General features: G+C 44.5%; 1 protein-coding gene across 1 annotated transcript in view; it reads right to left on the bottom strand.

Moving 5' to 3' along the window:
• papola (poly(A) polymerase alpha) overlaps positions 1-22,926 on the bottom strand; it is a 74,196-nt gene extending 51,270 nt beyond the window's left edge. The window contains exons 1-3 of the mRNA XM_070879614.1: positions 22,738-22,926; positions 5,871-6,041; positions 2,501-2,567 (exon numbers count right to left, since the gene is read on the bottom strand). Coding sequence (XP_070735715.1) covers positions 2,501-2,567; positions 5,871-6,041; positions 22,738-22,745 — 246 coding nt within the window. The 5' untranslated portion in view covers positions 22,746-22,926. The remainder of the gene's footprint in view (positions 1-2,500; positions 2,568-5,870; positions 6,042-22,737) is intronic.
• Positions 22,927-24,092: the final 1,166 nt, after the last annotated feature.

Raw genomic sequence — 24,092 nt, 5'->3', positions numbered from 1 at the left:
TATCATTGAAGGTAGGCATGCAGGTACAGCAGGCAGTAAAGAAAGCAAATGGCATGCTGGCCTTCATAGCGAGGGGATTGGAGTATAGGAGCAGGGAGGTCTTACTGCAGTTGTACAGGGCCTTGGTGAGACCACACCTTGAGTATTGTGTGCAGTTTTGGTCTCCTAATCTGAGGAAGGACGCGCTTGCTATTGAGGGAGTGCAGCGAAGGTTCACAAGACTGATTCCCGGAATGGCAGGACTGACATATGAGAGACTGTATCGACTGGGCCTGTATTCACTGGAGTTTAGAAGGATGAGAGGGGTTCTCATAGAAACGTATAAACTTCTGACGGGACTGTACAGGTAGAATGTTCCCGACGTTGGGGAAGTTCAGAACCAGGGGACAGAGTCTAAGGATAAGGGGTAAGCCATGTAGGACCGAGATGAGGAAAAACTGTTTCACCCAGAGAGTTGTGAACCTGTGAGATTCTCTGCCACAGAAAGTTGTTGAGTCCAGTTCGTTGGACATATTCAAAAGGGAGTTAGATGTGGTCCTTACGGCTAAAGGGATCAGGGGATATGGCGAGAAGGCTGGGGTGGGGTACTGAGGTTGAATGATCAGCCATGATCATATTGAATGGCGGTGCAGGCTCGAAGGTCCGAATGGCCTGCTCCTGCACCTATTTTCTATGTTTCAAATTTGAAGCTACACATTGGTGCCGTCTCAATAAATGTTGCAGATCTTCAAGAGCTTAGCTTCCTTCCTAAAACTGTAGTTGAATTTACTTTCCTGATCTATGATCACCCAACCCTGGATTCTGGAGAGGTCCCAGTAGATTGGAAAACTGCAAATGGAGCACCCCGATTTAAAAAAGGAAGCAGACAAAAAGAGGGAAACTATAGACCAGTTAGCCCAACATCCGTGGTTGGGAAAATGTTGGAGTCCATTATTAAAGTAGTAGTAGCAGGTTAGTTGGAAAAGCATAATTTGGTCAGGCAGAGTCAGCATGGATTTATGATGGGGAAGTCATGCTTGACAAATTTGCTGAAATTCTTTGAGGATGCAACGAATAGGGTGGATAAAGGTGAACCAGTGGATGTGGTGTATTTGGACTTCCAGAAGGCATTTGACAAGGTGCCACATAAAAGGTTACAGGGTTGAGGGTAATATATTAGCATGGATAGAGGATTGGCTAACTAACAGGAAACAAAGTTGAGATAAATGGTTCATTCTCCGGTTGGCAATCAGTAACTAGTGGGGTGCCGCAGGAATCAGTGCTGGGAGCCCAACTATTTACAATCTATATTAACGATTTGGAAGGGGCAGAGTGTAACGTAGCCAAGTTTGCTGAGGATACAAAGATGGGAGGAAAAGCAATGTGAGGAGGACACACAAAATTTGCAAAAGGACATCGACATGCTAAAAGAGTGGGCAAAAATTTGGCAGATGAAATATAATGTTGGAAAGTGTGAGGTCATGCACTTTGGCAGAAAAAAAATCAAAGAGCAAGTTATTATTTAAGTGGTGAAAAATTGCAAAGTGCTGCAGTACAGCAGGACCTGGAGGTACTTGTGCATGAAACACAAAATGTTAGTATGCAGGTACAGCAACTGATCAGGAAGGCCAATGGAATCTTGGCCTTTATTGCAAAGGGGATGAAGTATAAAAGCAAGGAAGTCTTGCTACAGTTATACAAGGTATACACCTGGAAAACTGCAGTTTTGGTTTCCATATTTACAAAAGGATATACTTGCTTTGGAGGCAGTTAAGAAAAGGTTCACTAAGTTGATTCCGGATATGAGGGGGTTGACTTATGAGGAAAGATTTGGAGTGGGTTGAGCCTCTACTCATTGGAATTTAGAAGAGAGGCGATCTTATCGAAACGCACAAGATTATGAGGGGGTTTGACAAGGTGGATGAAGAGAGGATGTGTCCACTGATAGGGTAGACTAGAACTAGGGGGCTTAATCTTAGAATAAGGGGCCTCCCATTTAAAACTGAGACGAGAAGGAATTCCTTCTGAGGGTTGTAAATCTGTGGAATTCGCTGCCTCAGAGCTGTGGAAGCCAGGACATTGAATAAATTTAAGATTGAGATAGTCCAATAAGGAATTAAGGGAGCAGGCAGGGAAGTGGATCCGAGTCCATGATCAGATCAGCCATGAACATGTTAAATGGCAGAGCAGGCTCAAGGGGCCATACGGCCTACTCCTGCTCCTATTTCTTATGTTCTTATGCAAGTATTCAACATAGGTCATACTTCAAATATTCTTGAAACTATTTACACAAAATTAATTTTTAAGTACCATTTAGTTTGCTCCATCCCCATACATGATTTTGAATTTCTTGTAAAGGACCACATACCCTTTCCCACTTGATAAAAACAAGCAGTTTCTTCCTGAAACATGGTCATGAGCCTTCACTTTCGAAGATATCTAATCCAAATACATGTTGCAAGTGACAGCTTATATCATGCAGCACAGAAAAAATTTAATTTCAATTAAGTATTGTCCTTACCTTAATTTCACTGGTATCCCGGATCCACTCTTTAACTAAGCTATTTAGTTTCCCTAGAATTGCAATTCTGCAAGATAAGGAGTCAGTTAACAATGTCATCACTGAATGCATCACGACAGAGGAAAATTTTTTAAATTAGAGAAATTACTTTATCACTCATTCTTATCCTTTAGTTAATGGTTTACGATATTTATTTAAGTGAACCTACTGTGTGGTCAACTTAAATTTGAACAGGAGATGTTGGAAATGCTGATGAAGGGCTACACTCAATATGATAATCAATCGTTCTTTCACATGCTGACAGTATTTGCAGCATTTATTGTTATTTCAGATTTTCAGCATCATGGCGTTTCATTTTCTCTCGGCTTAATATGACCCACTGTAGTCGAGAAAAACTACAATAAAGTCAGTGCTCCAGATTAGCTCAACAGAAAAATACTAGGTATAGAGGCTCCATGGTGGACGGAGTCAGTGAGTGCAAATCCCCTACAGATTCACCACTGCAACCACCATTTGACATAAACAAGAATATTTTGCACAAGAACATGTAGATTACTCCCAAAACATGGCCACTTGAATCAATTTCCCATCGCTACGCTGTGCACAAATCCAATTGGGTATCTTAAATCATGAAACAGAGAACATATTAGATTAGAAATTTTAGAAAGGTTAAGGAAGTAAAACTCCTCTTTGGAAAAGCAGACACATCAAGGTAATCCAATTGGAGTTTACAAAATTTGACAGAATTGATCCAAGCAAATTGGTGCCAAAGGCAAATACGAGGGGAAACAGGTTAAAAATTAGAAGTTAGAGCAATTTCATTTATCTAAAAAGTTTTTAAAATTACATTTCAGATATGGGCGTCACTAGCAAGGTCAGTTATTGCCCTTCCCTAGATGCCCTAGAGAACATGGCGCTGAACAGCCTTCTTGAACCGCTGCAGTCCGAGTAGCAAAGGTACAGGATTTAGACCCAGCGACGATGAAGGAATGGTGATATATGTCCAAGTCAGGACGGTGTGAGACTTGGAGGCGCTGCTGCCCTTGACCTTTTAGGTGATAACAGTTTGCAGAATTGGAAGGTGCTGTTGAAAACATGGCAAGTTGCTGCAGTGTATTCTACAGATCGGACGGGTCGGTGTTGGAGGCAGTGGATGTTTAATGAGCTTTACATTTAGTTCTGGAATAAGTTACCAGGGAAAGCCATTAGAGGTTTTTTTTCCCCCTTCATTCGAGACGTGGGCATCGCTGGCAGGGCCAGCATTTATTGCCCATCCCTAATTGCCCTCCAGAAGATGGTGGTGGTGGAGAGCCGCCTTCTTGAACCGCTGCAGTACGAGTGCTGAAGGTAGTCCCACAGTGCTGTCAGGGAGGGAGTTCCAGGATTTTGACACAGCAATAATGAAGGAACAGCGATATAGTTCCAAGTCAGGATGGTGTGTAACTTGGAGGGGAACTTGCAGGTGATGGTATTCCCAAGAGCCTACTGCCCTTGTCCTTCTAGGTGGTAGAGGTCGCGGATTTGGGAGGTGCTGCCAAAGAAACCTTGGCGAGTTGCTGCAGTGCATCTTGTAGATGGTACACACTGCAGCCACTGTGCACCGGTGGTGGAGGGACTGAACGTTTAAGGTGATGGATGGGGTGCCAATCAAGCGGGCTGCTTTGTCCTGGATGGTGTCGAGCTTATTGAGTGTTGTTGGGAGTTGCACTCATCCAGGCAAGTGGAGAGTATTCCATCACACTCCTGACTTGTGCCTTGTAGATGGTGGAAAGGCTTTGGGGAGTCAGGAGATAATTCACTCGCCACAGAATACCCAGCCTTTGACCTGCTCTTGTAGCCACAGTATTTATGTGGCTGGTCCAGTTAAGTTTCTGGTCAATGGTGACCCTCAGGATGTTGATGGTGAGGATTCAGTGATTGTAATGCCGTTGAATGTCAAGGGGCAGTGGTTAGACTCTCGGTTGTTGGAGATGGTCGTGGCCTGACGTGAATGTTATGTGCCACTTATCAGCCTGAGCCTGAATGTCGTCCAGGTCTTGTTGCATGTGGGCATGGATCGCTTAATCATCTGAGGAGTTAAGAGTGGAACCAAACAGTGCACAATCAGCGGACATCCCCACTTCTGACCTTATGATGGAGGGAAGGTCATTGATGAAGCAGCTGAAGATGGTTGGACCTAGGACACTGCTCGGAGATGAATGTCCTCCAACGGTAACCAAATTCCTTTGTGCTAGGTATGACTCCAGCCAGTGGAGAGTTTCCCCCGATTCACATTGACTCCAATTTTACTAGGGTTCCTTGATGCCAGACTTTGTCAAATGCTACCTTGATGTTAAAGCCAGTCACTCTCACCTCACTTCTAGAATTCAGCTCTTTTGTCCATGTTTGGATCAAGACTGTAATGAGGTCTGGAGCCAAGTGGTCCTGGCAGAACCCAAACTAAGCATCGGTGAGCAGGTTATTGGTGAGTAAGTGCTGCTTGATAGCACTTTTGATGACACCTTCCATCATTTTGCTAATAACTGAGAATAGACTGATGGGGCAGCAATTGGTCAGATTGGATTTGTCTTGCTTTTTGTGGACAGGACATACCTGGAGAGTTTTCCACATTGTCAGGTAGATGCCAGTGTTGTAGCTGTATTGGAACACCTTGACTAAAGGCACGGCTAATTCTGGCTTGATGGTTTCAATGCGTTAGTGAACTGGATGTGTTGCTCCAAGAAAGGATTAAGGATATGGTAAAAATGGTAGATCAGCCATGATCTTATTGAATGGCGGAGCAGGCTTGAGGGGCCAAATGGTCTACTCCTACTTATGTTCTTATGTAAAAAGGTGGATACATAGGGTTAATATCTGAAAGACTGACACAATGGGCCAAATGGCCATTCCCTCTTCTAAGTATTTCTATGCACATATATCTCTTATGCATGTATAGAAGCTAAAAATTAAGATCAGATGTTCTCTGGAGAATGACACACAGCCAATGGCCAGTTAGTGCTGGAGGTTATGAGCAGAGCAAGACCTTACACACAGCCAATTTTGAAACAGTCACTTGTACCCTAGGTGAATACTTCCCCCAATCCCAAGGGAGATATTAAATTATTGTGTTTGTATGTGGAGATTGAAAATGTATTATGGTCAAAAGATTGAGTAGAGCCCTGGGGAGCAGGGGGGAAAGTCATGTCCCTTCCCTGATCTGCACAAATGTGCGTGCAAAATATATACCAGCTAAAGCAAGTTAGTCAATAATTAAATAAAATCAAAATGTCATTAATAATTAGAACATCTGGGAAAGCAAAGACCATTTAAAACTAGATTTAAAATGAAGCTGAATAGATTGATATTATTTAATGATTATTGTAAGATTTACCTGTGCTGCAGCTCCTCCTCCTCTTCAAAGACACCAAAAGGTTTCAGTGCTTCAATGAGTTTCTGAGTAAGCACATAATCATTTTCTTTTGGCAAAGCCAAACTAATTGGAGATGTAATACCATAATGTTTGTGTGTTTGGGGCTGCAGAGATCCTTGATTTGCAGCAGGGCTGTGGAACAAAACAGTAAAAATATTAAACTATACAGCAATTAAATAACTGACATTTCAGGTTGGAAGAGCAAATTATATTTATTAAAGCACGCTGGGTACATCAAAATTATTTAACTCGCTCAACAAGTGAAACATGCTTACTGGAGCATTACTGCTTCACAATGAAATTCACCAACTGCAATAAAGACATTAAAAACACCCCATGATATATGATCCTCCATTTGGTATTGCGACCATAGATTGTATCCAAAAGAAAAGCAAAATATCACTACCTCTACAGACAGAAACAAACCACAAAGGCCAGTCGGAGCACTAGTGGATGAGAGAGGGAAAATAATGCTGGAGGAGATGGCAGAGATAGCCTTGGAAGATAAAACACAAGGCTTTTAAATTCACGCCTCAGCATCCTATTCAACCCAAACAAAGCTTCTTGCCCGGTATCCTCTCCACTACAAAGACAGCCCTACTTCCATCTTTGTACTTTCACCCCATCTGCCCTACCTCAGCCCATTTTCCGCTGAAACCCTCATTCATGCCTTTGTCGCCTCCAAACTGGACTATTCCAATGCTGTACTGGCCAGCTTCACATCATCCATAAATGTCAGATCATCCAAAACTCTACACCCATTTGCTACCCTGCATTAAATCCCACTTGCCCATGACCTGTGCCCTCGCTGACCTACATGAACTGCTAGACTCCCAAAGCCTCAAATTTAAAATCATTATCCTTGTATAACTGTCCTTGACCTAGTTCCTCTCCACTTCCAAGTCTTGCAACACTATAAAATCTCCCCCCTTACCCGTTGCCCCCAACTCTGTTCCTCCAACCCAGGACTCTTGTGCATCCCCTCTTCCCTTCACCTCACCATAGCAGCTGCTTTATCCCCAGATTCTGGAATATCCTTCCTAAATTCACCTCCGTCTCTTCCTGGAAGGCACTCCTTAAAAGCCACGTCTTTAACGAGCTTTTGGTGACCCCATCTAATATCTCCTTTATTGGTTTGGCATCCATTTTCCCGTGGCTTCTGGAGACATTTTTCTACATTAGAGATGCTATATAAATACAAGTTGTTGCTAAACTCAATACATTTGGGGGGTCGGGGGCAGGGAACCAGAGGCATTTTTACCTGGGGGAGGGGAGAGAGATGGTGATTGCGGAGGGCTTGAGGGACTTAGTACAGCACTCCCAGCCCCAAGCCAGACAGCCCCGATATCCCCTTGCTCAGCACCTGTACCATCCAATTTAACGTGACCACCCCTCGTCCGGAAAGATCTCTTGTCCAGAACAGGCCAGGTCCCGAGGGTTCCGGATAAGGGAGGGTCAATCTGTATATCCAATATAAAATGGCAATATGCTTACAGGAAACAGCTGCTGTGGATTCTAATCTGGTTAGTTTACCTGTATTTTAAAAGATGTACAAACGAAAAGTGCTGCTTACGCTACTCAAAATAAATGACCTGTATAATCAAGATTTGTTCAACATTCCCTCTTCTTCCAATCACCCAGTGAACATTTACAACAGGTTTGATCAATGTTAGTCATTTTGAAGTCTGCAAAAGTCAAGTCAATTCGCCCATGAAGACATTTCCCAGCCTGGTTTTGCATCTATCTACAGCTGCCATGATTGGCACATATATAATGACAAATAGATCATCTACCTCACAGAAAGATGCTAGAAACTCCTTCAAAAGGGAATCTCACATTATCTTAATTTATTAGACTATATTACAGGTTAAATGTGCCTTATTCGTAAATCCCTTATCCGAACCATTCCCAGCTCAAGTTTCTGGAGTGGGACTTGAACAGACAACCTTTTGACTCAGAGACGGGAGTCCTACCAACTGAGGCACGGATGGCATGAAGGAGGGTCTATATTAACATTACAGATCCAGCAGTCACCAAGAAAATACATTGTGTTAATGCTGAACAAGTTTGCCCAAAACATTATCTGAGTGAGCCAACGTGACACCAGCTGGCAACGTGGAGCAGGATAACAACAGAGTGCAGAGTGAAGTGGAAGATGTGAGCACAATAGAAAACAAAGCCAAGGAGTTGATATACTACCACATAGATCATCATCATCATCATCAGACAGTCCCTCAAAATTGAGGAAGACTTGCTTCCGCTCTAAAAGTGAGTAGTCAGGTGACTGTACAGTCCAATACAGGAATTACAATCTCTGTCACAGGTGGGACAGAGGGTGAGCGGTTGAAAGAAAGGGTGGGTGGGGAGTCTGGTTTGCCACACGCTCCTTCCGCTTGATTTCTGCATGCTCTAGGCGATGAGACCCGAGGTGCTCAACGCCCTCCCAAATGCTCTTCCTGCACTTAGGACGGTCTTGGGCCAGGGACTCCCAGGTGCCGGTGGGGATGTTGCATTTTATCAAGGAGGCTTTGAAAGTGTCCTTGAAATGTTTCTTCTGCGCACCTGGGGCTCGCTTGCTGTATAGGACTTCAGAGTAGAGCGCTTGCTTTGGGAGCGCTGCCTCCACAAGATCCTGCAAATTCACTGGGATCATAGACGCACCAACGTCAGTGTTCTCGCTCAGGCCAACATCCCCAGCATCGAAGCACTGACCACACACGACCAGCTCCGTTGGACGGGCCACATCGTCTGCATGCCTGACACGAGACTCCCAAAGCAAGGGAGTCCCAAATCACAAGCACAACAGCCAGCATCCCTATCAGCAAGTTAAAACTAATTATCTTTATAAAAGTTATTTGTGCTGTACAGGATTAAGTTTTAAGTTTGTATTAAATTTAAAGCATTGTAGCTGCAGCTAAATGCACAACACTGTCTTTGCAGTAGGCTACATCAATGCAACTTTCATACCGACATTAGGAAAACTTCAAATCTGGATTTATGGGACGCAGTCAAGAAACTCAGAACAGGATGAAAAAAATGGACAGAGAAAACAGCAGCACAACTATATGAAAGTCCTAGTACCAAGTTTGCTTTTAGCTTTCCAGCTTGTGTGTTCCATCATCACCTCAGTCTAGTATGCAGGTACAGCAAGTGATCAGTCAGGCCAATGGTATCTTGGCCTTTATTGCAAAGGGGATGGAGTATAAAAGCAGGGAAGTCTTGCTACAGCTATACAAGGTATTGGTGAGGCCACACCTGGAATACTGCGTGCAGTTTTGGTTTCCATAGTTATGAAAGGATATACTTGCTTTGGAGGCAGTTCAGAGAAGGTTCACTAGGTTGATTCCAGAGATGAGGGGGTTGACATGAGGAAAGGGTGAGTAGGTTGGGCCTCTACTCATTGAAATTCAGAAGAATGAGAGGTGATCTTATCAAAACATAAAAGATCATGAGGGGGCTTGACAAGGTGGATGCAGAGAGGATGTTTCCACTGATGGGGAAGACTAGAACTAGAGGGCATGATCTTAGAATAATGGGCCGCCCATTTAAAACAGAGATGAGGAGAAATCTCTTCTCAGAGGGTTGTAAATCTGTGGAATTCGCTGCCTTAGAGAGCTGTGGAAGCTGGGACACTGAATAAATAAGACAGAAATAGACAGTTTCTTAAACGATAAGGGGATAAGGGGTTATGGGGAGCGGGCGGGGAAGTGGAGCAGAGTCCATGATCAGATCAGCCATGATCTTATTGAATGGCAGAGCAGGCTCGAGGGGCTGTGTGGCCTACTTTGCAAGGAGTATCCGCAATAAGGTGGATGAATTAACTGTGCAAATAGATGTTAACAAATATGATGTGATTGGGATTACGGAGACGTGGCTCCAGGATGAGCAGGGCTGGGAACTCAACATCCAGGGGTATTCAACATTCAGGAAGGATAGAATAAAAGGAAAAGGAGGTGGGGTAGCATTGCTGGTTAAGGAGGAGATTAAGGCAATAGTTAGGAAGGACATTAGCTTGGATGATGTGGAATCTATATGGGTAGAGCTGCAGAACACCAAAGGGCAAAAAACGTTAGTGGGAGTTGTGTACAGACCTCCAAACAGTAGTAGTGATGTTGGGGAGGGCATCAAACAGGAAATTAGGGGTGCGTGCAATAAAGGTGCAGCAGTTATAATGGGTGACTTTAATATGCACATAGATTGGGCTAACCAAACTGGAAGCAATACGGTGGAGGAGGATTTTCTGGAGTGCATAAGGGATGGTTTTTTAGACCAATATGTCGAGGAACCAACTAGGGGGGAGGCCATCTTAGACTGGGTGTTATGTAATGAGAAAGGATTAATTAGCAATCTCGTTGTGCGAGGCCCCTTGGGGAAGAGTGACCATAATATGGTGGAATTCTGCATTAGGATGGAGAATGAAACAGTTAATTCAGAGACCATGGTCCAGAACTTAAAGAAGGCTAACTTTGAAGGTATGAGGCGTGAATTGGCTGAGATGGATTGGCGAATGATACTTAAGGGGTTGACTGTGGATGGGCAATGGCAGACATTTAGAGACCGCATGGATGAACTACAACAATTGTACATTCCTGTCTGGCATAGAAATAAAAAAGGGAAGGTGGCTCAACCGTGGCTATCAAGGGAAATCAGGGATAGTATTAAAGCCAAGGAAGTGGCATACAAATTGGCCAGAAATAGCAGCGAACCTGGGGACTGGGAGAAATTTAGAACTCAGCAGAGGAGGACAAAGGGTTTGATTAGGGCAGGGAAAATGGAGTACGAGAAGAAGCTTGCACGGAACATTAAGACGGATTGCAAAAGTTTCTATAGATATGTAAAGAGAAAAAGGTTAGTAAAGACAAACGTAGGTCCCCTGCAGTCAGAATCAGGGGAAGTCATAACGGGGAACAAAGAAATGGCGGACCAATTGAACAAGTACTTTGGTTCGGTATTCACGAAGGAGGACACGAACAACCTTCCGGTTATAAAAGGGGTCGGGGGGTCTAGTAAGGAGGAGGAACCGAGGGAAATCCTTATTAGCAGGGAAATTGTGTTGGGGAAATTGATGGGATTGAAGGCCGATAAATCCCCAGGGCCTGATGGACTGCATCCCAGAGTACTTAAGGAGGTGGCCTTGGAAATAGTGGATGCGTTGACAGTCATTTTCCAACATTCCATTGACTCTGGATCAGTTCCTATGGAGTGGAGGGTAGCCAATGTAACCCCACTTTTTAAAAAAGGAGGGAGAGAGAAAACAGGGAATTATAGACTGGTCAGCCTGACATCGGTAGTGGGTAAAATGATGGAATCAATTATTAAGGATGTCATAGCAGTGCATTTGGAAAGAGGTGACATGATAGGTCCAAGTCAGCATGGATTTGTGAAAGGGAAATCATGCTTGACAAATCTTCTGGAATTTTTTGAGGATGTTTCCAGTAGAGTGGATAAGGGAGAACCAGTTGATGTGGTATATTTGGACTTTCAGAAGGCGTTCGACAAGGTCCCACACAAGAGATTGATGTGCAAAGTTAGAGCACATGGGATTGGGGGTAGTGTACTGACATGGATTGAGAACTGGTTGTCAGACAGGAAGCAAAGAGTAGGAGTAAATGGGTACTTTTCAGAATGGCAGGCAGTGACTAGTGGGGTACCGCAAGGTTCTGTGCTGGGGCCCCAGCTGTTTACACTGTACATTAATGATTTAGATGAGGGGATTAAATGTAGTATCTCCAAATTTGCGGATGACACTAAGTTGGGTGGCAGTGTGAGCTGCGAGGAGGATGCTGTGAGGCTGCAGAGCGACTTGGATAGGTTAGGTGAGTGGGCAAATGCATGGCAGATGAAGTATAATGTGGATAAATGTGAGGTTATCCACTTTGGTGGTAAAAACAGAGAGACAGACTATTATCTGAATGGTGACAGATTAGGAAAAGGGGAGGTGCAAAGAGACCTGGGTGTCATGGTACATCAGTCATTGAAGGTTGGCATGCAGGTGCAGCAGGCGGTTAAGAAAGCAAATGGCATGTTGGCCTTCATAGCAAGGGGATTTGAGTACAGGGGCAGGGAGGTGTTGCTACAGTTGTACAGGGCATTGGTGAGGCCACACCTGGAGTATTGTGTACAGTTTTGGTCTCCTAACCTGAGGAAGGACATTCTTGCTATTGAGGGAGTGCAGCGAAGGTTCACCAGACTGATTCCCGGGATGGCGGGACTGACCTATCAAGAAAGACTGGATCAACTGGGCTTGTATTCACTGGAGTTCAGAAGAATGAGAGGGGACCTCATAGAAACATATAAAATTCTGACGGGGTTAGACAGGTTAGATGCAGGAAGAATGTTCCCAATGTTGGGGAAGTCCAGAACCAGGGGTCACAGTCTAAGGATAAGGGGTAAGCCATTTAGGACCGAGATGCGGAGGAACTTCTTCACCCAGAGAGTGGTGAACCTGTGGAATTCTCTACCACAGAAAGTTGTTGAGGCCAATTCACTAAATATATTCAAAAAGGAGTTAGATGAGGTCCTTACTGCTAGGGGGATCAAGGGGTATGGCGAGAAAGCAGGAATGGGGTACTGAAGTTGAATGTTCAGCCATGAACTCATTGAATGGCGGTGCAGGCTAGAAGGGCCGAATGGCCTACTCCTGCACCTATTTTCTATGTTTCTATGTTTCTATTTCTTATGCTCTTATGTTTTGCACTCTGCAATCCTGTTCTTGGCCACAATTCTATCCTGTTTGAAAAAGTTAATTGACAAAATTAGGTGGGAAAGTAAGCTGTGATTAGCTTTCTTGGTAGCAGCTTCATACTGTTTGGAAGCTTTCAGTGAATGATCAATAAATGATATCCAAATCATTTTCCAACTTCACTAATGGACACTCCCAACTTTTTGTTTTACAACTCCCAGTTCCAGTAAGTCAAATGTTATCAAATTGCTCATTTTATTGATAATATATGGAGTAATAATATAGTAATTACTCCAATGACATTTCCTCTCGTTACTCCCAAGCTCAGAGTACAGCATTCTACATTAGCGACAAAATGAGAAAACTGCTCAAACTAAAAATCAGAATTAAAAATAGAAAAGCTAGAAATATGCAGCAGATCCATCAGCGCCTGACCTCTTCCCTTAAAACTTCATTACACTACCGACGCGTTCGTGCTGCTTCCTGCTTTCAACCAGATGAAGAAAATTCCATTGACTGAACTTCCTATTCCCAATCTTAACATGGTCCATCCCTGTCTCCCTCTTCCTCTTCCCTATCTAGATTTCTCCCTCCACCTCATCTCTGGTAACAAGCTTTCCAAAAGTCATCTATTTTAAGATCACAGAATCCTGTAACTCACTGGATTATATTTCCCTATTCCCTGTAAAGACTCCAACCTTTCCGCTCAGTCTTTAGTCTTCATCATATTTCTTGTGACGACAACTTTCAAAAATCTCAGCTGCCACCACCACCACCCCTACCCCCCTCCAAATATACCATGCCTCTGTTCTCATCAGGTGCTCGCAACTCATGGTTAAGAAACGCTTATATTTAGAATTGCGATGTGTTAGCTTGAAACTTACAAACGGAAGCCATTTCTCTGGCCCAGTCAGCAGCCTGCATTAATCTGTACAAATGAACAAACTCATTTAACTTCTGGAGATAAAGCCTGCCTCAGCAAAGCTCAACTCAATCGTCATTCAGCCGCGCATGGCTGACAAACCAGAGATCCATATAATTGTAGTCATGCAAAATACTTTACATTAACATGGGCAAGTGAACCCAAACAATGTTACTTTTTAAAAACTACCCAAGAGTCCTGTATCCTCTCAAGTACAATTAACCCGTCCATTGGGACGAGGCAGAAAGTAGAAATACACTCAGCACTCTTACAACAGTACTTACAGAACTTTACTGCATGAAAAGAGCGGCTCCGAGCATTTATCATGCATGTTTTTTTTTTAATTTGTTCATGGGATGTAGAAGTCATTGGCAAGGCCAGCAGGCACCTCAAAACACTGGAGAAGTACCACCAGCGCTGCCTCTGCAAGATCCTGTACATCCATTGGCAGGATAGATGCACCAATGTCAGAATTCTCGCTCAGGCCAACATCCCCAGCATCGAAGCATTGACCTCGCTGGATCAGCTCCGTTGGGTGGGCCACATCATCCACATGCCCGACACGGGATTCCCAAAGCAAGCGCTCTACGCGGAGATTGGACATGGCAAGCGAGCCCCAGGTGGGCAAAGGAAACGCTTCAAGGACATCCTCAAAGCCTCCTTGATAAAAGTGCAACATCCCCACTGACTCCTGGGAATCCCTGGCCCACGACCGCCCAAAATGGAGGAACAGCATCCGGGAGGGCGCTGATCACCTCAAATCCCATCGCCGAGAACAAGCAGAAACTAAGCGTAGACAGCGGAAGGAGCGTGCAACAACCCAGGCTCCCCACCCACCCTTTCCTTCAACCACTGTCTGCCCCGCCTGTGACAGAGACTGTAGGTCCTGCTTTGGGCTCCTCAGTCACCCGAGAACTCACTTTTAGACTGGAAGCAAGTCATCCTCAACTCCGAAGGGACTGCCGATGATGTGATGATTTATTGCCCATCCCCAGTTGTCCTCAAGAAGGTGGTGGTGAGTTGCCTTCTTTATAAGTTGAGTAGGTTGGGCCTATACTCATTGGAGTTCAGAATGAGGTGGTTTTATCAAAACATACAAGATAATGAGGGGGCTAGATAAGGTGGATGCAGAGAGGATATTTCCATTCATAGGGGAAACTAAAACTAGGGGACATAGAATAAGGGGCCACCCATTTAAAACTGAGATGAGGAGGAATTTCTTCTCTGTGGGTTTTAAATCTATGGAATTCTCTGCCCCAGAGAGCTGTGGAGGCTGGGTCATTGAATATATTTAAGGTGGAGATAGACAGATTTTTGAGCGGTAAGGGAATAAAGGGTTATGGGGAGCAGGTTCGAGGGGCCAGGTGGCTATGTTATGTTGAGGTCGCAGGTTTAGGAGGTGCTGCCGTAGAAGCCTTGGCGAGTTGCTGCAGTGCATCTTGTAGATGGTACACACTGCAGCCACAGTACGCCGGTGGTGGAGGGAGTGAATGTTTTAAGGTGGTGGATGGGGTGCCAATCAAGCAGGTTGCTTTGTCCTGGATGGTGTTGAGCTTATTGAGTGTTGTTGGAGTTGCACTCATCCAGGCAAGTGGAGAGTATTCCAACACACCCCCGACTTGTGCCCTGTAGGTGGTGAAAAGGCTTTGGGCATAACGAGGCAAGTCACTTGCCGCAGAATACCTAGTCTCTAACCTGCTTTTGTAACCACAGCATTTATGTAGCTGGTTCAGTTAAGTTTCTGGTTTAATATATCCTCTCCCCTAAAACCACATAGCTATATCCTCACTGCACAAATCTGCCATTATTCAAATGAACACACCAAAGACTATTTATGAACATGTGGAATCCCCACAGTTGAAGGTGCAACATTTTTTGGTTTCATTCTATATCCTTTAATGCAAAAATGTGTCAATTAATAGAATTCATTTCTGAGAAAAAATGACCACTTTTTCCTCGCAATTTCCTCAGCTCCTGAAGATGTCAACATCTTGCCAACTGCAGAGGTTCTGGTCACCATTCCGTACCTTAAAGTGGCGATTCCTGTGGAACTTCCTCCCCGAGGAATTTTTTTTGGTTGTAATTCATTCACAGGATGTGGGCATCAAGGCCAGCATTTATTGCCCATCCATATTTGCCCTTGAGAAGGTGGTGGTGAACCACCTTATGGAGTACATAATGTTGAGAAAGATTGCAAAGTGCCGCAGTACAGCGGGATCTGGGGGTACTTGTGCATGAAACACAAAAGGATAGTATGCAGGTACAGCAAGTGATCAGAAAGGCCAATGGTATCCTGGCCTTTATTGCAAAGGGGATGGAGTATAAAAGCAGGGAAGTCTTGCTACAGCTATACAAGGTATTGGTGAGGCCACACCTGGAATACTGCATGCAGTTTTGGTTTCCATATTTACGAAAGGATATACTTGCTTTGGAGGCAGTTCAGAGAAGGTTCACTAGGTTGATTCCGGGGATGAGGTGGTTGACTTATGAGGAAAGGTTGAGGTTGGGCCTCTACTCATTGGAATTCAGAAGAATGAGAGGTGATCTTATTTGAACGTATAAGATTATGAGGGGGCTTGACAAGATGGATACAGAGAGGATGTTTCCACTGATGGGGGAGACTAGAACTAGAGGGTATGATCTTAGAATAAGGGGCCACCATTTAAAACTGAGATGAGGAGAAATTTCTTCTCTGAGGATTGTAAATCTGTGGAATTCGCTGCCTCAGAGAGCTGAGGAAGCTGGGACATTGAATAAATTTAAGACAGAAATAGAGAGTTTCTTAAACGATAAGGGGATAAGGGGTATGGGGAACGGGCAGGGAAGTGGAGCTGAGTCCATGATCAGATCAGCCATGATCTTAGTGAATGGCAGAGCAGGCTCAAGAGGTCACATGGCCTACTCTTGTTCCTATTTCTTCTGGTCTTATTCAACCAAGTGTCTCGCTTGGCCATTTCAGAGGGCGGCTAAGAGGGCACTGTGGGTCTGGAGTCACATATAGTCACAGACCGGGTAAGGACGGCAGGTTTCCTGATTCTTACCCTACCTCATCCAGGGGCAGGAAGGCCACCTCAGTACAAACCTGAAGCCTTTCTGGTGTAGCTCAGCTACTCACTTCTTTAACTTGGAGAACCATCAGGAAGCTACACAGTGACCTATAATTGAATGTTGCAAAATGAAACATTTTGGTTTCTTCCTCCTTTTCCTGGCAATTTGATCTGCTCCCATCTCAACTGAAGCTGTTGACCCCTTGCTGGGCAACAGGTGCAAAGGAACCAAACAGCCTCCAGTGCCTTGCTCACTTTTCACAAGCACGCCTAAACAATGAATGCTGGCAGGCAATTTGAATACAGCAAGCATCACAACCAAGCTTAATTCTATCCACATTTATCTCCAGTGGGGTTATTGAAGAGCAGTTTTCCAAGCTGATTTTCTCTTCCCTAACTCAAGCATGACAAGGGCACTTGGAGCTTTTCCATTCCCAGCTAGGTGAAACAAGCTAATTCAACCTAGACCGCAAATCAAACCTGGGACCTTCCTAAACCACAAGACTTAGCTGCTTACTTTTTAATAAACCACCCAAGATATCAAAGGAGCTATTGATTGTATTTTCAACATCTTCAGGACTCTCCCTCTCAGAGGAATGTTTTTTTTAAATTCATTCACAGGATGTGGGCATCAAGGCCAGCATTTATTGCCCATCCCTATTTGCCCTTGAGAAGGTGGAGACAAGTCGCCTTATCCAACCAAGTGTCTCGCTTGGCCATTTCAGAGGGCAGTTAAGAGTCAACCACACTGCTGAGGGTCTGGAGTCGCATATAGTCACAGAACAGGTAAGGACGACAGGTTTCCTTCCCTAAAAGGACATTAGTGAACCAGATGGGTTTTTCCGACAATCCGGTAGTTTCATAGTCACCATTACTGGTACTAGCTTTTTATTCCAGATGTATTTAACTGAATTTAATCCCCCCGGCTGCCATGGTGGGATTTGAACTCGCATCTCTGGATTACTAGTCCAGTGACATAACCACTGTGCTACCGTTCTGCTAACAGACTATGTACCTTCCCACTGGGGTTTCCAATCTGTGAAAACAAAACTCAGTAAGTACTGTTTTAAGAAGTGAATCAGGAACATTTTGCTGAAGCCTACCCTATCAATGGATACACAAGTTCTCAACAAGAGTTTCAGAATATTAGGACTTCATGCAAAACCATAAGCAAAAGTACTTCCTTCTTTCCTCTCTTCACAACTTTTCAAACTTCACTTAAATTTGTAGGAATCCTAATTGAAACCTCAAAACACTTGGCCCACAAGGTAGCATCCAGTAAAGTTTTTCACAGAACCTTGTCTGCGCGTAGTCTTAACTGGTATCAGAGCATACAAATCATATGCAGCCACACACAATACACAAGTGTTTCTGGGTTCCTCATCTGTTAAACAACTGTCCTACCTACACAATAGTTAATGGGACACATTTCACTTTGACGTAGGAAATCTGTAACATGCACATATGAAATGTTTGCTGGAAAAATTAAAAACAGACTAAAATAAAATGAGAAAACAACTCTCCAAAGTCATATTTTGATTCAATAGACCAAATAAAAACTCCAATTCATCATAGTTGCTCAAGTGTCTTTGGCGTGTGATAAATTTGTAATGAAGTCTTCAACAGCATTTTCAGGTCGCCTTCATTTAAAGAAAGTCCATCCCATTTTCCTAACCCGTATTACAAATTTGAATTTATTATTTTGAATTATTTCTGTTTAGATCCAATGGATCAATCTGCTACACAAATCACTATCCATTATTTGGCCATCAGTGTAATTATAGTGGCTTTTGTGTACAAGACATTTCACATTTTAAAAATGTATTTTACTAGCGAATATACTGATCATGCATGTTCCTCCTGGTACAGCCCAATCTGCAGTCCCTGGAGTACAAGAGGCAAAGACTTGAACATATTTGGTGCACAACTGGCTTAGCCAACCATCATTCGATCTGGCTGGACCACATCAAGCACTATCGGGCCTTAATCTCCTCTGCCAAAACTACATACTACTCCAGGATCACCCTCGAATGCAATTATTGAATGGCTTCCTTTCTCCACTACAATCTCCTGAAACTCCTCTTGCCTACATCCTCCACCAAGGAGTTCATGGACATCTTTGCACTAAGATTGAGACCATCCATTCAGCTGTTCGCAACCATGGCATTCAAGCTGAACTTTGAACCACATAACCCCCTCCATCACAAATCACCACCCTCCATAAACTTCAGCTCATCTCAAAATCTGCTGACCATATCCTAACCTGCAACAATTCCCGCTCACCTATCACCCCCACTGATACCCAACACCTCCAATTTAAAATTCTCAACCTCATGTTCAAATCCCTTCATGGCATCACCCCTCCCTATTGCGTAACCTCAGACAGCCCTACAACACTCCACAAGCTCTGCGTTCCTCCAACTCTGGCTTCTTGTGCATTCCGCACTCCCTTTACCCCAGCATTGACTTATTTTATATCTCCTTTGTTCAGCATCCTGCACTTTTAAGTAGTCAAATCCAGCAGGGAGGGTACTCATCAAGACTCTGTTATACAGTATCATAGAATCATATAATTAGTCCCAGCCCCAGTCTCTTCCACATATTTTTTTTCCCCCTTCAAGTATTTATCCAATTCCTTTCTGAAAGTTACCATTGAATTGCTTCCGCCACCCTTTCAGGCAGTGCATTCCAGGTCACAACTTGCTGCACTCATGATTTTGAGCAGCTCTATCAAATCTCCTCTTAACCTTCTGTGATCTAAAGAGAACGACCCCAGCTTCTCCAGTCTCTCTAAATAACTGAAGATCTTCATCACTGCTACCATTCTAGTAAATGGCTTCGGCGCCTTCTCCAAGGCCTTGACAATCTTCCTAAAAAATGTGCTGCGCAAAATTGAACACAATATTCCAGTTGAGGACTAACCACTATTTTATAAAGGTTTCGCACAACTTCCTTGCTTTTGTACTCTATGCATCTCTTAATAAAGCCAAGGATCTCATATGCTATTTTAACAGCCTTCTCAACTTGTCCTGCCACCTTCAAAGATTTGTGTCCATACATCCCCAGGTCTCTGCACCCCTTTAAAATTGTACAGATTCGACCTCCCAAATTCGGAAACCTCAGGACCAAGGCCATTTCGGAACAGATTTTCGACATCCTGAATCCAGAAACGCCAAGACCGAGGTTCGGGTCTTTCGGAACCCTTTGGCCGGCTGACTTTCGTGTATGCTGTACAAGGCCTGCATTTTCCGATTATGCTTCTGAGAAACCTATACATACAAATGGATGTCTTAAACCCTGTAATACCACTGGATGCCCTTGTAATTGAAGAGACACCCTGTACAGGTAACAACATTTCACTGACTTATTTTCGACCTCTTGCAGTGTAGTCTGCATTGGTCGAAAATGCAGAGTATTGAGTCCAAGATTCCTGGATGGCTTTTAGTTTTATCCTTCACTATTTTTACACCATACATGGAATACAGGTGTCACGTACTTTTTCTTGTGTGCAGCACTTTGGATTTGTCATTACTATATTAAATTTTAGCTTTCAATTATCTGCCTAGATGCATATTTTATCCAACGCGGTCCGTAATTTTTGAGCTGCCTCTTCAGATACCACTATCCCTCTTAGTTTGCTACCATCTTCAAATATGAGATGGTTCGGGGTCATGAGGCATTGCGGTCACAGCTCCGTTTTTGCACGGTTTGAAAACAAAGGCCGGTTTTGGAAACATTCCAGATTTGGGAAGTTGAAACTGTACCATATAGATTATACCACCTCTCCTCATTCTTCCTACCAAAATGAATCACTTCACATGTTAAATTTCAGCTGCCCATTTCACCAGTCTATGTCCTCCTGAAGTCTGTTCCTATCCTCCTCATTATTTACTACATTTGTGAGTTTTGTACCATCTGCAAACTTTGAAATGACACCCTGTATACAAGTCCAGGTCATTAATATATCATCAAAAACATCAGTGGTCCTAACACCGACCTGAGGAACACCACTGTATACTTTCCTCCAACCATGAAAAGCAAATACTGCTCTCTGTCCCTTACCCAATTTCGTATTCATGTTGCCACTGTCCCTTTAATCCCACAGGTTTCAATTTTGCTAACAAATTTGCTAACAAATCTATTATGTAGTATCTGTTACCTTCTTCCCCTATTCTCCTTCTCTTCCACTTTATTTCCTTTCTAAGGAAGGGTCTTAAACCAAAAATATTAACATGCTTTTCCCTTTACAGATACTGACTGACCCAATATTTCTCCATTTCAGATCTATAGCATGTGCAGATTTTTTAATGCATATTTGTGCCTTTTTAATATGCAACCATTCCAAGAATCTATACAAGAATGTACGGAAATAGGAGGAGTGGGCCCACCCTTCGAGTCTGCTGCGCCATGCAATAAGATCATGGCTGATCTTCGACCTCAACTCCACTTTCCCACCTGATTCCCATATACCTCGATTCCCTTAATATCCAAAAATCTACATGATCTGCATGCTACTTCTAGTAAGTAGTGAGGAAAAGAGTGTTTGAAGACCAGGCCCTCAAAACAGCCACCAAGCTCATGGTCTGCAGGGCTGTAGTAATACCCACCCTCCTGTATGGCTCAGAGACATGGACCATGTACAGTAGACATCTCGAGAGAAATATCACCAACGATGTCTCCGCAAGATCCTACAAATCCGCTGGGAGAACAGGCGCACCAACATCAGCATCCTCGTCCAGGCTAACGTCCCCAGCATTGAAGCACCGACCAAACTCGACCAGCTCTGCTGGGCAGGCCACATAGTTCGCATGCCAGAAACGAGACTCCCAAAGCAAGTGCTCTACGCAGAGCTCCTTCACGGCAAACGAGCCAAAGGTGGGCAGTAGAAACGTTACAAGGACACCCTCAAAGCCTCCCTGATAAAGTGCGACATCCCCACTGACACCTGGGAATCCCTGGCCAAAGACCAAAGGTCTAAGTGGAGAAAGTGCTTCCAGGAGGGCGCTGAGCACCTCGAGTTTCAACGCCGAGCGCATGCAGAAATCAAGCGCATGCAGAAAGAGCGTGCGGCAAACCAGTCCCACCCACCCCTTCCCTCAACAACTATCTGTCCCACCTGTGACAAGAGGCTGCGGCTTTCGTATTGGACTGTTCAGCCAGTGGAAGCAAGTCTTCCTCGATTCCAAGGGACTGCCTATGATGATGAGTAAGTAACATCACCCCTCTCTCTCACATGCAACCATTTACTCTCTCTAAAAACAATCTAACACTGGAAAATAATTTATTTTAGAATAGAAAATAGCCACTTCAATTTGCAGAGGGGCGTGGGGAGGGTACGAGGGAGAGAGAGAGAGAGAGAGGAGTTCCCCTGCCAAAGGTCACGTTTCCCCATGTCCCCCAAATGAAACAAGTCCATTTTTGAAGTAACAGAAAATGCTGGAAATGCTCAGCAGGTCGGGCAGCAGCTGTGGAGAGAGAAACACAGCTAACATTTCAGGTCGATGATCTTTCGCAAGAACCCATTTTTGAAGAGTTTTTAAATGGATATTTGCACAGCAAAACCAAAGGGACATGCAGCACTGCACACCATGGTGGTTTCAATTAAAGTTGCTTACCAAGGTCATCCTTTTAAACATGCCAGAATGTGGGGATCCCATTTTGATTACATCAACATCCCTCGTACAATTTACCGCGAGGGTGGTGTTAGAAAATAAGTGGATTAAAAAAGTAACATACCTTCAGTGGGTTTGAAAGGAAAATTGTATTCCAACGTGTACAATTTGGGCAATTAAATTGTAAGTTGGTCATTTAAAGCAGGGACAGGAAGCATTTAGTTTTTTTTTTAAATCTTCACGCTATGCCCCAGTTAGTCAATCATTTAAAACACCGTATTCAACAGTCAAGAAAAAGCCACGGTTATTAAAATAGATTTTTTTCAGGTTTAAAAACACAATATTCCATCAACCAACAGGCCCGAAGAGAAGAGAAACAATAAAATCAAATAAAAATGAATGCGGTCAGACGAGGGCCGGTGGCGCCGTCCGAGTCGCGACAAGAAGTGAATATTACAACGGAGTGGCGGGGTTTCGGTGGGTTCAAAGGCCCGAGTGCGGGCCGCGGGCCTTTCACCGGGATCAGCCCGCCCTCTCGATTTCCCCTCTCCCCCTCGGCACTTACTATGGCATGGCTCGGTTCGGCTTCCCCGCTCCCTAACGGTCGCCGAGCTTCACTCTCATCTTGTGCCCGAGATTTATTGTAAGCGCTTCCCCGGGTTGTTGTTGTTTTTATATCAAAAGATCCGTCAGGTTTTATTCTATTTTATTAGAATTTTCCTCTCCGTCACCTTATTTTTTTCTCGTTTCCCCCCCCCCCCTCTCCCTCCCCTTCTTCTTATAACAAAGCACCCGCTCCCAACATGGCGACAGACGGACAAAAACAACAAACCCGCCGCAGCCAGCGCCAGCCGGCTCGACGTGCTCGGCGTCACCCTTACATCACTTCTCCCGAGACGCACGCAATTAAAATAAACAACGTGCGCGTTCGTCCATCGCGCTCGCTGCCATCCACGCATGCGTAATGGATGGGTGGACGACGACGTCGACTCGGTAGGCGGGGGTTGAAAACGTGCGCGCCTCTCACGCTCGGACGCGTGCGCGTCCCACTTGCTCTGGCGCGTCCGCGTCCCTCTCCAGACCGCGCATGCGTAGGAACGTGAAGTGGGCGGGAACAGCAACATTCCCCGCCCCGCCGTTTCACACATGCGTAGTAACGCGAAAGGGGCAAGCAACAGCATCACATCCCCAGAGCTATGTAACAGCAACATTTTTTTTCCTGTTAGTTTGATTATAATTTGGAACTTATTGTTTGTGACACATATATAAAATCATAGAAATGTACAGCATAGAAGGAGGCCATTCGGCCTATCTTGTCCTTGCGGAACGACAAAGAGCTGTAGTAATATCCGTATGGATCAGAGGCCTGAGTGATGTACAGTAGACACCTCAAGTCGTTGGAGATATATCACCAACGATGTCGCCGCAAGATCCTGCAAATCCCCTGGAAGGACAGACGCACCAACATCAGTGTCCTCGCCCAGGCTAACATCACCAGCATCGAAGCACTGACCACACTCGATCAGATTCGCTGGGCAGGCCACTTATTTCGCATGCCAGACACGAGACTTCCTTAGCAATTGCTCTACACGGAGCTCCTTCACAGCAAACAAGCCAAAGGTGGGCAGCAGAAACGTTACAAGGACACCCTCAAAGCCTCCCTGGTGAAGTGCAACATCTGGGAGACCGCCCTAGGCGGAGAAAATGCATCCGGGAGGATGTTGAGCTCTTTGAATTGCAACGCTACCAGCGTGAAGAGGTCAGGTGCAGGCAGCGGAAGGAGCGTGCAGCAAATCAGTCCCACTCCCCGCCCGCCCCCCCCCTCCCCGACAAATATCTGTCCCACCTGTGACAGGGTCTGTGGCTCTCCTAAAAACAAAAAAACAAAAAAAAGGGCCTTGGAAATGTTTGGTGCGCCCC

The sequence above is a fragment of the Pristiophorus japonicus genome, chromosome 4 (genome assembly GCF_044704955.1).
Source record: "Pristiophorus japonicus isolate sPriJap1 chromosome 4, sPriJap1.hap1, whole genome shotgun sequence".
Classification (NCBI taxonomy): Eukaryota; Metazoa; Chordata; class Chondrichthyes; family Pristiophoridae; genus Pristiophorus; species Pristiophorus japonicus.
This window is presented reverse-complemented; position numbering and strand designations above follow the sequence as displayed.